Below are 15,348 nucleotides of genomic sequence, written 5' to 3' on the forward strand. Positions count from 1 at the left end.
CCTCCCGGCACTTGCGACACCCAACGGCCGCTCTCCTTTTAGGCGTTGGAACCCCGCCATCTCCTTACGGCGCCCGTCTTTCCACCCACCGCCGGGTGCCCGAGTTTCATCCAACACAACTTTCCGGTGGAATACCTTAGAGCTGCTAGCTGCCGCTGCCCCTCAATCGTGGGCGTCAAATCATCGAGCTCCCACCCAGGAAAGCCCCCAGTCACGGGGCTGGGAGCTTCCTCCACACTTGCCTCGGTCTCGCTCCACAACTTCCCAAGCGATGGGGTATGGGGCACACAGTTATGTCTGCTCTCTCTTATAAGTCGACTTGCTGCTGGCAAGTACATACAGCAAACAGTTAGGCGATCATATAGGTTGCTGTGATCTCTCCTCTCCTGACCTACCTGCTGTCCTGTCGCGTGCACAGAGTTCTGCAACCTCTCTAACCGGTGCCGAAACCCGCCTCGACGCTCGCAGCCATGGTCCTTTCACCCGCGATCCGTGTCGCGAGGACAGCTTCTCAGCGCTCGACGTCTCTGTTGCGAGCAATTCAGTTCGGCCATCCTCCCAGCTGCCCTTGTCATTCGAATCCCAACCATCACCATGCTCCTGCAGCTTTTGGTGAGGCCCGAAGAAGACTAGCGACTCCCATTGACAGCTCGCGATCCAAAGAGTATGCGTTCGAGATGGCCGCCAGCTCGATCCGCTTCGGACCTGGCTGCACAAAAGAGGTGGGCATGGATTTCAAGAATCTAGGCGCCAAGCGGGTCTGCGTTGTCACGGACGGGAATGTGTCCAAGTTGAACGCCATGAAGCAAGTCGTTGAAGGGTTGACCAACGAAGGGATCGAGTTCACCGTCTACGACAAGTGTCGGGTCGAGCCCAAGGACAGCTCGATCAAAGATGCCATTGCTTTTGCCAAACCATATCAGCCAGATGCTTTTCTCGCTGTGGGAGGAGGTTCGGTCATTGACACGGCCAAATTGATGAACTTATACACTTGCTTCCCGGATGCGGACTTCCTGGATTTTGTCAATGCGCCCCTCGGTAAGGGGTTGCCAATCACAGGAAAACTCAAGCCGCTTGTGGCTGTCCCGACTACGGCTGGCACAGGGTCAGAAACGACGGGAACAGCTATCTTCGATCTGGTTGAGAAGCGGGCCAAGACCGGTATTGCCCATCGAAACCTCAAGCCTACACTGGGCGTTGTGGATCCACTCAATACTCGCACTATGCCATCAGCTGTTCATGCTTCTTCTGGCTTGGATGTGCTGTGCCACTCACTGGAATCGTGGACCGCCATCCCTTACCATGAGAGATCACCGAGACCCACAAATCCAATCAATCGCCCAGCCTACCAAGGCGCAAATCCTATTTCGGATATTTTCTCGTTGAATGCCCTGAGATCGACAGTCAAATACTTGCCCCGAGCAGTCAAAGATCCCGAAGATCACGAAGCCCAAAGCGAAATGCTTCTTGCAGCGACGCTGGCGGGTGTCGGCTTTGGCAATGCTGGTGTCCATCTTTGCCACGGCATGAGCTACCCGATCAGTGGTCAGAACCCCGGCTACAAACATGCTGGCTACCAGGTTGAGACACCTATAATCCCCCATGGCGTCAGTGTTGCTGTAACTTCTCCGGCAGTATTCAAATTCACCGGTCCAAGCAATCCGGAGCGGCATCTGGCTGCGGCAGAAGTGTTTGGCAAGGATATCTCTAACGTCAAGAAGGAAAGCGCTGGCGAAGTTCTGAGCGAAGCATTGACAGAATTTCTCATCGGCTTGGGAGACCAACCTCGAGGCTTGAAGCATTTGGGTTTCACGCGTGAGAGCATTGACGATTTGGTGGAGGGAACACTGCCTCAACAGAGAGTCCTCATGTTGGCACCCAAATTGAGCGCGGAAGTGAACGAGGAAAGAGAACAGCTGAGGGGATTGTTTGAAGAGGCACTGGAGTATTGAGAAAGCTTGCTGTGTACATTCTTGTTGTGGTGGAAACAGAGCATGGCCTGGCTATGGCTTGTATTTTTTGGAACAAAATTGTTTGCTCTGTTTGCACGGTTTGTCTTGCCCCCAAACCCCGACCAGAATTCCCCAGATCGCGGGGTTGGGATCAAAATCCTCCCCTTGCGACTTCGGCCCCTTCCTAACCCCCCATTCCTCGACTTCATTGCTTGTCTCGCTAATGTGGGTGACACACAACATCCAGCCAGCGAATGGATTTGGAGCATTGGCCGGCCCACGGAGAAATTGAAAATGTCTCTGCGCATCACAAAACGTGGTTCGGTCACTGGTCTTTTGGACATTAAGGGTAGTCAAAAATACGAGAAAAATATCATACCAAGCTTCCCGTCATTGTCGTTGTCCTCACAGTCTATTCTTTACTCATCTTTGTCTTTTTGTTCTCACATTCTTGAAGGTCCTGAAGGTCTACATTCTCAGCTTGAGCAATCTTTCATCGTCGATTGACACCGTGTGCAAGTGATACGTACACCGCCAGTCTGGCTGTGAGACACAAAACTTATCAGCATTTGCGGAGCAAAAATGGCTACCAACGGTGAAACGGTCCAGGCTCGAGTCCTTTGTCCGGAGAAATTGTCACCGGATGGACTTGCTTTACTTCGAAAAACCCTCATTGTGGACGAAAAGCAAGGTCTTACACCCGAGCAACTCATCTCAATCATCCCGGAATACGATGCTCTTCTTGTGCGCTCTGAGACCAAGGTCACCAATGATCTCCTGCAGGCAGCTCGAAGATTGAAGGTTGTTGCTCGTGCGGGTGTCGGTGTAGATAATGTCGATGTTCCCGCTGCCACGCGGCTAGGCATTGTCGTGGTGAATTCTCCCAGTGGGAATATTCAGGCTGCCGCAGAACACACCATTGCCCTCTTGATGAGCATGGCGCGGAATGTTCCCGATGCTTGTGCGAGCCTCAAGGCCGGGAAGTGGGAGAGGAGCAGGCTTGTCGGTGTGGAAGTCAAGGGGAAGACGTTAGGGGTTGTGGGACTCGGGAAAGGTATATAACAATCTCTCCTATCTTCATTAAAAGTCGAGGCTGCTTCTGACTAATGCTGTCTATCTCAGTCGGCCTGATTGTCGCTCGAATGGCTCGTGGCCTGGGCATGAATGTGGTCGCAGCAGATCCCTATGCTTCTCCATCAGTGGCTGCCGCTGCCAACGTCCACCTTGTCGAGTCCCTGTCAGAGCTCTTGCCCGTCGTCGACTTCTTGACCATTCACACACCAATGCTTGCCGCAACACGCGGCATGCTGTCTACATCTGAACTCAACTCGATGAAACGTGGGGCTCGCATCCTCAACGTGGCACGAGGGGGCATCGTCGACGAAGAAGCTCTTCTTGCTGCATTGGAATCTGGACATATAGCAGGCGCTTCAATCGACGTGTTTACTTCTGAACCACCGCATAAAGACCCGAAGTCGTCTGCGGCCAAACTCGTGCAACATCCCAAATGTATCGCCACCCCACATCTCGGTGCGTCGACGGTTGAAGCACAAGAAAACGTCTCCATCGACGTCTGCGAACAGGTCCTACAGATCCTGGCGGGAGACCTACCCAGGAGCGCTGTGAATGCGCCCATTATCCTGCCGGCCGAGTACAAGACTCTCCAGCCTTTTGTGCGGCTTGTGGAAAAGATGGGATCGTTGTACACGCAACACTTCACGTCCCCGACGCAGCCCCTGCATCAAAGGAACATGAATACCTTTGATCTCATCTACGAGGGTGAGATCGCGAATATGTCAAGCACGAAACCGCTGTTTGCGGCCCTGATCAAGGGTCTCACTCTACCCATTTCTGACGCCGAGGGGTTCAACGTCAACATCGTTAATGCCGAGATGGTGGCCAAAGAGAGGGGGATCTTTGTCAACGAGCAAAAGTCCCGAGATCCGTCCACGCAGGCGTATTCGAGCTTGGTGACACTCATCGCGCGGCCTGCCAGCAGAGCTCCGTCCTTGAGTCGACACTCTAGCGCCCTTGAAGGGCTTTCTATATCATCAAACACTGCGGCGGGTGACCAGCCTGCCAGCAAGCAGCACATCATTTCGGGCTACTGCAGCGATAACTCACCCTTTATCTCCCGACTCGATCGCTTCGCCACGTCCTTTGTGCCCGAAGGCACCCTGCTGATCTGTCACAACTATGATTCCCCAGGCAAGATTGGTGTCGTGGGCAGTATCCTAGGCAGAGAAGGCGTCAATATCAACTTTATGAGTGTGGCTCCTGCGACATTCTCCTCCACTACTGGCTCAGCTTCCGGCTCCGCCAAGGGTCTTTCCCCTGCCAAAGAGACAACTGAGGCGCTCATGATCCTGGGCGTGGACAAAGAGGTAGGCGAAGACGTCAAGAGAGAGCTGGTTGGGGCGAAGGGGGTGTTGAGCGTCAGTAGCGTCACTCTCTAGGGGGCAAACAAGGGATTTAGATGTGCGGGATTGTTCAACCATAAAAAAAGGGGTCATCTTTCAAAAATACCAGATAGGTAGATAAAAATCAGGATAAGACATGGGCGGGGGCCTCTTCATAGCCATGATCCGAGTCATATGTATTGAGGCCATGATCAAAATCATGTTCGTCTCATTTGTCTTAATTGATCTCCAAATCGCTAAAGCGGACCGTAGTTGTCTCGTCTCTTGCACCCACAGCAAAGATACCGATGACAGGTCCCACAAAATCCAGATCCGTCAAGTCCAAGGTATCAACAGTGGCGATGGAGATCCAACCCGCCACCGACGACCGCGTCTCCGGTACTCTGTACGAGAACTGGTACTGTTGCTCGGTGTACGTGAGTCTAAAAGCCAGACGGTCTCGAGGCTCGATGACATGCGTCATGGTCCGGTGGATCTTTTGTGCATTGTTTTGCACTTCGAATTTGACGGCTGTTGTCTCCCCGCGGATGTCGTTATCATAGAAGATCCGTGCGTAGCGGTGTTCGTCTTTGTAGACGGCCAGTCCTGCTTTGACGTCGTCGCTTGCCGAGGGGCAGGTCATGACGACCGAGCTGATACCGTCCAGATGACGTTGGCGCTTACCGATGAACGTTGGAGATTCGGAGGGGCTTTGGAGGTCGACGCGGCCCCGTGCCGTGAGAGCGATGTCTCGGCCGCCGTTTGAGATTTCGTAGTCGTCCAGATTGGCATCGCGGATGTAGACGAAATCGACCATCGGTTTGGCAGTAAGGGCAGTAGTCTGGTACGAGGGGCGAGCAAGTCCTTCCGGATTGGACTTCACAAGCTCCAACGAGGGCCAGCCTCCTGTTGGCCATTTCGCCGGAGTGATGAACGATTCCCTGCCCATGATGAAGCGGCCTGCTCTATCCTTCCGCACCCCGAGACACACCCCCCACCAGTTCCCTGCTCGATCTTGGAACATCTCGCAGTGTCCCGTGAACTGTATATACTCGTCCGTGCCCCGCGCCGTGAGGATCGGATTGCCTTCAAATGCCTCGTAGGGTCCAAAGACAGCTCTAGACCTCGCAACGGTGACCATGTGGCCGGAATGAGTGCCACCCTCGGCGATCACGAGGTAATACCAGCCGTCCTTCTTGTAAAGGTGCGGGCCTTCTGGATTCACGCCGCCGGTGCCGTCCCAAACCATTCTCTCTTCGGATAACTTTTGACCCGTGTTGAGGTCGATTTCGAAAAGGTGGATCTTGGTCATTGGTCCCGGCGGGTTACCTGAAGCCTGGATGAAACTGCGTCCGTCGTCGTCGAAGAATATGCTCGGATCGATCCCACGAAAGTCGAAGCAGACGGGATCGCTCCAATTGTCCGACCAGATGTCTTGCGTTGAGACGATGAAATTCTCGCTGCTAGGTTCCATGGAACCATCTGCCGGAGCAATAATGTTGGTACAAACTGCCCCCCTTCCGACGTTAGCGGTTCAAGGCAATCTTCGAGGGACCATGCAGCTTTGTGACTCTTGTTTTTCTGGATGGGTTGGACCAAGGTTGGCCAAAGTCTTACCAACATATATCGTGCCATCGCGATACCTTATGGTGGGAGCGTAGAGACCCCCTGTGCCCACCAACACGTCTCCGTGTTGACTCAGAGCATAGATGCCCGTAGGAGCCTTGGAAAGACTCAGCTGAGCGCGTCTGTTGATTACATTCCCTGGGTAGTCGTGTCAGTTTCTTCCATCGCAGAGCCCCACGGAAGTTGCGCAACTGACCTATCTGCCTCCACGAGACCAGATCCGGCGATGCGTAGATCGGTAAACCTGGGAATAGGTGAAAGCTTGAGTTGACCAGAAAGAACGTGTCGTCAATCAAAACTATAGATGGATCCGGTGCAAAACCCGGGATGATTGGATTGATGGAACTCATTGAGAAGGGACGCAGTTGCGAAGACCCAGGGTAAATTGGCAAAGAGGAAGGCCAGTGGATTAGATCTGGCCGAGAGAAGGATATTCGATCTCTTGCAATTCGATCTCAGCCCAGATTCTGAAGTTTACAAGGAATCAGGCTGTGTGGGTTAGTGAAGCTACCTGCGACTTCGACAAAGGCCCGCTTGTCAGTCCGCTTTCCTCATGCTTTGATCGAACTCACAGAAAGTACAGGCAGCTGTCTAAAGGAAGACCCTGCTTCGATTCAGCCGAAATCTGGAGCAACGAGTGGCAGTCATCTTCAGCGCGAGGTTGACCTCTCTCAATGATCCGGATGGCCAGTTTCGGGATAGCCTCGACATACACCAGGGACTGGAACCGGAACCGGAACCGGGAACATACACATGGAAGGTAGATCTATATCTTTGGCGCAATTGCATAGCACGCCTTAGTAAAGCGAATGCTGCAGGGTGGACGGCAAAATTCATGGCGTCGGGAATTTGACATATTAACCGGGAAACCTGGAGGCGATGATCTGCGAGGGACCGACCGTGCTGATGTATTGAGTCCCATATGTACAACGGCTTTTTGCTCCACATTTCCTCCCACCAAGTCATACACCTTCCCAGACTTCAACCAGTGTGCCAGGGGTGCCTATTTCTTCTCCTCCTTCTTCTCTTCAGGTTTCGGCGCAGGCAACTTGAACTCTGCTGGTTTCCTGTCCGAGCCAACGCCAACCTGTTCCCATGCACTTGTGCCACCTTCAAAGTTTCGGAACGCTTGTGTCATCTCCAAGGGCTCTACCACAATTCGCTTCTTCTCCTCATCGTATCTGATTTCAGTGTATCCAGTCAGGGGGAAATCTTTGCGCAGCGGATGCCCGTCGAAGCCGTAGTCCGTCATGATTCGGCGCAGATCAGGGTGGCCTGTGAAGAATACACCGAACATGTCATAGACCTCTCTCTCATACCAGTTTGCGCCATCGTAGAGGGAGGTGATTGAAGGTACCGGTGTCGCTTCATCCGCATATGTCTTGACTCGTATTCTGGAGTTATGTCGCACACTGAGCAGATTGTATACCACTTCAAATCGATAATTCTTGGTAGGAAAGTCTACCGCAGTGATGTCCGCCACCATAGTATACTCCGCCGCAGTGTGGTACTTGAGGAACGTGAAGACAGGAATGACGCCGGTCGGACAAATGTAAATGCAAAGTTCGTCTTTCCATACTGAGAATTGCTGGATATATTTGGGTAAGCAGGACATGAGGTATTGGCCGTATTGATGGAGTGGCAGGGCTTTATCTGCATATTTGTCGGCGTCGTTGACGATGGGTGCTGAGAGCTTGCCCATGGCTTCTCCGAAGGTCAGCAACTTGTCGCAGTTCTATGGTATCCCAATACTCACGCGGGCGAGGAGCCTTTCGCAACTCTGACAGGAGATCGGGCCCAGCTGTCCTCAAGTCTGGTGCGGGTTTGTCGGCGGCATAACTCCTCGTCGATTGAGAAAGAGTAGCGCGTTGGGCGCATCCCTTGGCCTGCGAAGCGGCTCCTAGAGGCCTTTTGCTGGCGAGACGCAGTATTGACTTTGTCGACGACATTTTGCAGGTCTCACCCCGTAGAAATGAGTGACTGGATCTGATAGTAACTCATTCAGAGGACGCTGGAGCATGCTACACTGCCCGTGCTCGACTGGTCATGACGGAGCTCTCTGCAATGCCAAGACTGAAGCTTGTCAACTAGACCCTATATGGATTAGTGCAAGGTCCTCGCCGCAGTCGCGAGTCTTTGCATTTGAACGCAACCTTCGCCTTCCCTCCGTGGCTTTCGATGCGTATTTCATTTCGCTTCACCTTTGCACACACCCTTTCGCCTCATTCCAGCCATTCGTCTCGACCAATATCGCTTGTGAGAATCGGTTTAGCAACTGTGCAGTCTTCCATCAGATGAATATTACACGCCAGACTCGATACTAAAACCCATAGTGCATGGAGGACATTCTCGACCTTTATCCACTGGTGCAGGAGTCGAAAGAGGTGGAATACTTCACAATCATATTATCGCCGTTACCGTTATGAGTAGGTCGCAGGATACCGTCATCGATGATGACGAGGAGACTTGGTGAGTTCAGCTACAGTCGGTCTGTCGCAGGGTTGGCTCGAGGCTGATTACGTGACAAACAGCCCTCTCTGCATCGAAGAGTTTGACCTATCCGACAAGAACTTCAGGCCGTGTCCATGTGGCTACCAGGTACGTCTCGACCCCCGTTGTCACTTCCTGAATGTCCTTGAGGACTCCGTTGTCTGCAAGCACAATTTCGCCTGGTCGATGCTAATGCTTAAGGCAGATTTGTCAGTTCTGCTTCAACAGTCTTAAGACAACTTACGAAAAGAGTACCTGTCCGAATTGTCGAAGACCCTACGATGAGAAGACCATTCAGTACAAAATCCCGACAGCTGAAGAATTCAAACTCGATCAGCTGAATAAAAATAAAAAGCAAGCCGCAGCCAAACGAAAGGAGACGGAGAAACGTGAGGTGGAGAATTCCTCTCGTCGCAATCTCGCTGGTGTGCGTGTCAAGCAACAGAATCTTGTCTACGTTATCGGCCTCATTCCGCAGATCAAAGATGAACAAGCGCTGCTCCAGACTCTACGCGGTCCAGAATATTTCGGTCAGTACGGCGAAATAGAGAAGATCGTAGTCAGCAAAGCCAAACCAGGAGCTGCAAACCAGGGGATTGGTGTCTACGTGACGTATGCTCGCAAAGAGGACGCTGCTCTCTGCATCAACACTGTTGATGGTTCTCTCAACGGCGATCGCGTTCTCAGAGCCCAATTTGGCACCACCAAGTACTGCTCGGCCTATTTGCGAGGGGAAACATGCACCAACAAAAACTGCAGCTTCCTCCATGAGACTGGTGAAGATGGTCAGCATAGCTCATTGCAAAACGAACCCCATGGGGCCAGACTACCTATTCGACCTGCTGTGTCGGCCCAGAATTCTTCAATGAACCCTCCACCTCGACCTCTGTCAGCCGCCCAGAACGCAAGCACTCAACCAATGGCAAGGCAAGGTAGCAAGGAAAATGACAACAGCAGGAAGAACTCGCAGGATGGTTCGGCTCTGCCCTCCACTGCCAGCTGGGCGACTGCAAATGCTTCTATCGCACGAACGAGGCGAGCGAGCCAAACCAATAGCAGGGCTACTCCTAGTCCCCAGGCCATTCATGCTTCACTTGCTGCTCAGAAGCCGGATGAGCCCAAAGCCAAGGAACCTCTTGTCGGTCAGCCATCTACCTCGACCGCTCCGAGTCCTCCAAAGACGGCACCTAGACCAGACCAAACAGTCCCCAAACCAAAGCCCAAGCCACTGGACCCGATACAGCAACAATACGAGGAGGTTCTACGATGTGTATCTCGGAATTACCGGTTTGTCTACGACGACTCGTGTCTCAGTCCAGAGGCTCGCGCCGCGGTGGATGACATGCCCTGTTTCATCGACCCTTATGGCGGTGCCAAACGCCGCGCCATGCGTGAGAAAGAGGAAGCCGAGCGGGCAAAGTTAGAGGCCGAAGCAAAAGCCAAACTCGAGGCCCAAGCCACATCTGCGGCGGAAGAAACACTGGACGAGGACAATGTTGTTGCTGGTAGCCTCGCTTTAGGTGGGGAGCCAGAGGATGATCCGAGAGGTTCTTCAGCACGTGGAGCAATCGGACGCCCGCACCAGTCTTTGACCCAGACTTTGACCGACCAATTCTCCTCAATGGTTATGAATAGTCGCAGCCTGACACCTCAACAGCGACAACAACTGGCCCTGCTCAACACCGGCAACTTACCACAAGCGCCAGGTCTCGGTCAACCGAGCTCTCAGAACATCGCTTTCGAGATGTCAGACTTTGACAGAAGAGGACCACAGTACAGCCAAGCCCAGTACGAACAGATCAGCAGTCATCAACGCCACGGTTCCAGATACTTCAATAATGATACCAAAACTACCACCAGCAATCGCTTTCAAGGGCAACAGCAGAGCTTCTATTCCAGCGGGGTTCAAGGACCACCTCCCGGCTTGCCAACAGCCGGGACGCCTCCGGTCAGCGGTGGCGGCATGTTCGCTCATGGCCAAAATTTCACCAACCCTGGTTTTGGAACTTCCAAAGATATCAACGCTGAAGTCTATTCGAGGAATCGCAGTGGAACAAATCAAGGTCATGATCTGTCTAAGCGTGAGTTGCTCCTTTCCTTACAAAATAACCCCCTTCGGTCACCCCCATTGTCAGCCCCTGCCCCTGGCGTCCTCAACCCGCTCTACGCTCAATATCAGACATACCAAGATCCCGGGCTTGTCAAGCAAAGGAAAAAGGGCAAGAAGCACAGACACGCTAACACTTCCTCTTCAGGAGGTGGTGTAGAGCATCTTGCAGACCCGAGCATCGCATCAGCGAGAGTCCACCAGAGCAATACGACAGGGCAGGGGCTGTTTGGGGGTAATCAAGGTGGGTACCAGCAATCAAACCTATACAGCGGCGGCGGCGGGTACAATCGATGGTGATTGACGACATTCCAACCAAACCATTCTATGCCCTTTTTTCTAGTTTCTCTTCTTATGATGGATTCTGTTTGGCGTTGGTGGTACGAGGCCTACCTACTCGGATCAGCGAGCAATGCATAAGTTAGTAGCTGAATGGCGAAAACTTAGTGGAGTAACGGCATGGTCACAGTCATGGTCCCGGGCGAGCGTGGGACGCATCGAAAAATCAATCTATCGGCATCAGGCTTCTTCTTCAGCAGCATCAAGCGTCCCATTTTCACGGCTCTGTTATGTATGTTAGTACCCTTCTCTGACCATGTTACAAAAAGGTCAGGCAGATCAGAAAAACAATTTCTTACAATTCCTTTTAGGTGAATGCTCTAGAGACAGTAAAAAAAGCTTGTGCTGAGGGACCTGATGCAAAAAGCCTGATTGTCTTTGCCTGTACCCTTGAGCCCGTTCAAGTACCCGCCGCCGTGTTGTCTGATGGTTTCTGGCTGTGTCCTTTTTGCTTATATGGTTTGCTTGGATGTTTCGCTGACCTTGTCGTTGCAGTGGATGAGACGAACTTCCCGCCTTTGCCAACCCGGTCAGATACACAGCCTCCACCCTTACATTCTCGTGTCTCGTCCTTCCAGAGTCATTATAGCTCGGGTCTTCGGTCATCAACGCCGAAAATTCCGCCAGGTTTTGAGCTCAGTCATGGACATCCTCCTTCTATCAGGTCGGTGTCTCCTACCCAGCCTGCTCAGGCAGTCGGACAACGAGGCACATCTATCAGTTCTGTACCTATCGCTCCAGCTGTGCCAATCATGCCCATAGCGCGTCATACATCAACTCCAAAGCCAAAAGGTTCCGATCCATCGAAAGAAGACAGCAAGATCATGCCGGTCGACGATGCTCCTACCTCGAGCAAAAAGCCTAGCATTGGAGCTAATGAAATCAGTCTCGGCTCACCCAAACCAAAGTCAAGCCGCCAGAAGTCTGGGACTGAGAAGAAAGCAGATGTAGCGAATAAGGTTGAAGAGAAAATTGAGAAGAAAGATGACTCTCAGACTCTTGCGAAGGCTGAAGACATCAAGGGCAAAGGGAAAGCCCCTGCACTGAGACCTGGGAAGATAGAATTACCTCAAGGTACCGTTTCGGATGCACCTACTGAGTCGCCGCTCCCAGTCGTCAACACTAGTGGTTTGGACAAATCTGCTACACCAATTTTGGATTCTGCCGTCGTTGGCACACCGGCGACAATGAGCCCGCGACCAATCACTCCTGTTACTACAACTCCGCCGGAAACATCCAAGACGTCCATGGCGCGACCGAGAACTCTGCGCGTGACGACCGGAATGCCCACCAAAACGGTAGATCAGACTCCAGCTTCTGCTACGACCGAAAAATCAAGCGCTGTGCCTCCGGTTTCGGCTATGAAGAAAGGCTCGAGGCGGCTATCTCTCTCTTCGGCCCAGCTTAGTAGGCCTTCAACTCCAGCGATGTCTGAGCGCCCTTCTCATGATGCTTCCCGTGCAAGCTCTCCTCCACCGAGTATTGTTGGTTCTGCTCCGGAGCGAAGCAAGAGCAAGGCCCAACTAAAGAAAGAACGGCGGGAGAAGGCTAAGAAGACAAATGAAACCAATGACGCGGTTCCAAGTGCTGCCTCTACTCCTGTGGTGGAAGAGGTTGCACCGGTCATTGCTCGACAAAAGAAACAGAAGAAGCAACGGGTGGAGAATAGCACCCCCGCTAGTGGTGACGAGAAGGCGAAGCCAGAGACGCAGGAGATCGGCACGAAGTTACGGGAAGCGATCGAGAAACAGAACATGGAAACTACTGTGGATGGGGCGGACCAAAAGAAGACATTGGAGAAAGACAAGGCCGCTGTCCTCGCTTCGCAGCAGGCCGAAAAATCTGCAAGTCAAACCCAGAAATCAGGCACTCCTCGAACAGCAACACCGAAGCAAGAGTCTGCCGGTAAAGGTGGAGAAGCCAAGGCCACCTACACGATGCGCGACTTGCACGATGAAGCTGAGAAGATGGTCGCAGCCACTGACGGCCTTTCGACCCACGCGGCTATTCAAAAACTGCTCAACGAGCATATTTCCTCGATGCCCAAGATCTTCTCTTCGCTCATTCAAATGGGGGACCTTTCTAGAGATCACCCGTGGCTCAATCCGCCCTCTTTCAACTCGGCCACGTACAAATTACCGCCGGACTCCCGACGTGGCCAAGAGTACTTGGATGGCAACGGCTACAGTGCCAATGATGCATTTGGCTATATATACCTGCCACTCAAGGAGAAGCAAGCATTGAAGGATGGCAATGCCGTCAGTGTTGCAGATGCGGGAGAGCGAAGAGATGATCTGCTAAAGAGATGTCTGGTGACACCTAATGGATGGGTCCTGAGGCATCTCAGCGCTGAGGAGGGTGAAAAGCTCCTCGAGCTCGAGGAAAAACGACAAATATATCTGGAGGAGTTTGGAGACCTGGGCATCATGGCCGGTTTGGGCGTGCTTGAAGCCGACGATTACACCAATCTTGGCGGTGGGATGGAGAGGCTTGCCAGACAGGGTGAGCGACACGGCGTAGTTTGGATCATGGGTGAAGATGGCGACATCGTTGACGACGACGAATTTGAGCCATTCGACGACGAAGACGGTGAAATTGATGGCGAGATCGGGGACAGCGACGAAGAGGGCGAAGAGGAGGAATATGGCGAGGAAGAAGGCCTGGATGATGAGGGCGAGGCAGGGTTTGCAGCCGACGACTCGGTCAACATGCCAGGCGGCTGGGATCTCCCACCTCGGAATCCTCATCATGCTACCAGACTTGGTTCTGGTGGGCGAATTAACTCTCTTCCTGGCTTGGGTCCACATTCTAGGACGAACGCTCTGCGCTTGCCTTCAAGAGGTCCACCGATTGGCGTGGAAGATCCTACGCCACAGGACAATCGTGTCACCGCTGGTCCAAGCACGGCTCCCCAAAACGCAAGCAAACACCCTCTACCTGCTTCAGCGGCTGCAAATGCAGCAAACGCAACAACGACCGAAAACGTCAACGTGCGTCTTCTTGACGCCGATGCTCTGCAGAAACGTGTCCAAGAAACTCAGAAAGCACTCGACACGGCACGCAAGGAGATGGAGAAGGCTGAGAAGCTTTGGAACAAGAAGGCAAAGGACATTGGCCGGTGGAGAGATGGGCTCATCGGGTCGCTGGGTGTGAAGGGCTAGGAGATCCCTTCAACTTCCCAAGCAGCAGCAACGGCAGGCAGTTCGTCAAGAAGAGCCAAAGGAAAGGCCAAAGCAAAAGAGAAAGGGAAAGGGAAAGCAAAAGCCATGATCGACAAGCAGCAGTCGACCCAGGGAATTGAGATCGAATTACCCCAGGCCGAGCCATTGCCACCGCGCTTTCTTGATGTTTTCGAGACCGATTCAGATGCACCAGCTACGCAACTCTGGATCGAAGGTCTACTTGTGGACGACGACTTTCAGATGAAGAGAGACATCTGCACTACGGTTTCTGAAACGATTAGGCCAAGCTTGAACGATCGAGAGAAGCATATGGTCCAGATCCTGAGGGCCTCTGATACCTTCGACAGACAGGTGATTCGCAGAAAAATCTTCACAGTAGAGGAATGGGATTGGCGCTATCGTGACGATCAAGTTGACGGCAACGGCGCAGGGCCCCGACTGCGTGGACCTGATCGCCTGGTTCCACACGTTGCTGCAGCGGCCGCGGCCCTGGACGGCATCGATCTTGAAGAGATCAGAAGCGATATTGAGCCCAGGAGGAGAATGCGCGAGTGGCTCCTGCTGACCAGGAGAATCCGCGAGCCATGGGAAAACAGGACCAGCCTCCTTGCCTCGCCCGTCCCCACCAGTGTCAAGGTTTGCCTTCCGCCTCCCGAACTCTGGCATCTCTTTGGAGGATCTTTGGTGAATTTTGAGCGCCGGGCCCGGGTGAGGAAGGTGAATCCCAAGGAATGGAAGACCCTGTTGTTTCTGATTGAGCTCATCCGTCACCGTTGGGAGTTGCAGAACAAGGGCCTCTTGTCCCCCGAAGACTTTCAGACCCCGCAACGGAGGGACGACCTTTGGGAGTGGGCGTTGCATTGTTACGACGGGTTGTTGAGGATTTGGCAGTTTCAGAATGGGAAAAGCCCTACGGGGTATCTGAAGAAAAGGTCGCGTTGATGGATGAAAAGAAAATTAGTCAATTGTTGATGGAACGGGGAGAAGTGTGGGTGTTATGAGTGGGCATGAGTATGGGCATGGGTATTGGTATCGCTAGGTACAAATGGTAATGGGACTGGGACTGGGACTGTGATGGGGACCAGGGACGGGTTTGTCTTCTGGGTATCATTATTCTATTCTCGACTTCTTTGCTGTTCTTACAAACTGAGCATGCCGTGGCCTTTGCATTCTGTTTCGGTCCCCTTCCTGCCCCGGGCATCATCCTTCCGCTCGTTGTGCTCGGGTATGCTGTGGTATGGTATGCTACCGAG

At 52.9% G+C, this 15,348-nt stretch overlaps 5 protein-coding genes across 5 annotated transcripts; 3 read left to right on the forward strand and 2 right to left on the reverse strand.

The window, feature by feature from the left end:
- Positions 1–470: 470 nt before the first annotated feature.
- Positions 471–1,952, forward strand: Z520_05733 (uncharacterized protein; the record flags this gene model as incomplete). Its single annotated transcript, XM_016776236.1, has 1 exon — positions 471–1,952. The coding sequence occupies one exon, from the start codon at positions 471–473 to the stop codon at positions 1,950–1,952; it is 1,482 nt and encodes a 493-aa protein (XP_016632555.1).
- Positions 1,953–2,534: 582 nt separating this feature from the next.
- Z520_05734 (uncharacterized protein) lies at positions 2,535–4,408 on the forward strand (the record flags this gene model as incomplete). The annotated part of the gene is made up of 2 exons (XM_016776237.1): positions 2,535–3,006; positions 3,075–4,408. 2 exons carry the CDS (start codon positions 2,535–2,537, stop codon positions 4,406–4,408), a joined length of 1,806 nt encoding a protein of 601 aa, XP_016632556.1.
- A 181-nt stretch (positions 4,409–4,589) lies between these two features.
- Z520_05735 (uncharacterized protein) lies at positions 4,590–6,327 on the reverse strand (the record flags this gene model as incomplete). The annotated part of the gene is made up of 3 exons (XM_016776238.1): positions 4,590–5,860; positions 5,969–6,115; positions 6,174–6,327. 3 exons carry the CDS (start codon positions 6,325–6,327, stop codon positions 4,590–4,592), a joined length of 1,572 nt encoding a protein of 523 aa, XP_016632557.1.
- Positions 6,328–6,980: 653 nt separating this feature from the next.
- Positions 6,981–7,926, reverse strand: Z520_05736 (NADH-ubiquinone oxidoreductase 30.4 kDa subunit, mitochondrial; the record flags this gene model as incomplete). The annotated part of the gene is made up of 2 exons (XM_016776239.1): positions 6,981–7,681; positions 7,734–7,926. 2 exons carry the CDS (start codon positions 7,924–7,926, stop codon positions 6,981–6,983), a joined length of 894 nt encoding a protein of 297 aa, XP_016632558.1.
- Positions 7,927–8,399: 473 nt separating this feature from the next.
- Z520_05737 (uncharacterized protein) lies at positions 8,400–15,037 on the forward strand (the record flags this gene model as incomplete). The annotated part of the gene is made up of 5 exons (XM_016776240.1): positions 8,400–8,446; positions 8,509–8,575; positions 8,673–10,818; positions 11,409–14,060; positions 14,112–15,037. 5 exons carry the CDS (start codon positions 8,400–8,402, stop codon positions 15,035–15,037), a joined length of 5,838 nt encoding a protein of 1,945 aa, XP_016632559.1.
- Positions 15,038–15,348: the final 311 nt, after the last annotated feature.

This window comes from Fonsecaea multimorphosa (genome assembly GCF_000836435.1).
Source record: "Fonsecaea multimorphosa CBS 102226 unplaced genomic scaffold supercont1.10, whole genome shotgun sequence".
Lineage (NCBI taxonomy): Eukaryota > Fungi > Ascomycota > Eurotiomycetes > Chaetothyriales > Herpotrichiellaceae > Fonsecaea > Fonsecaea multimorphosa.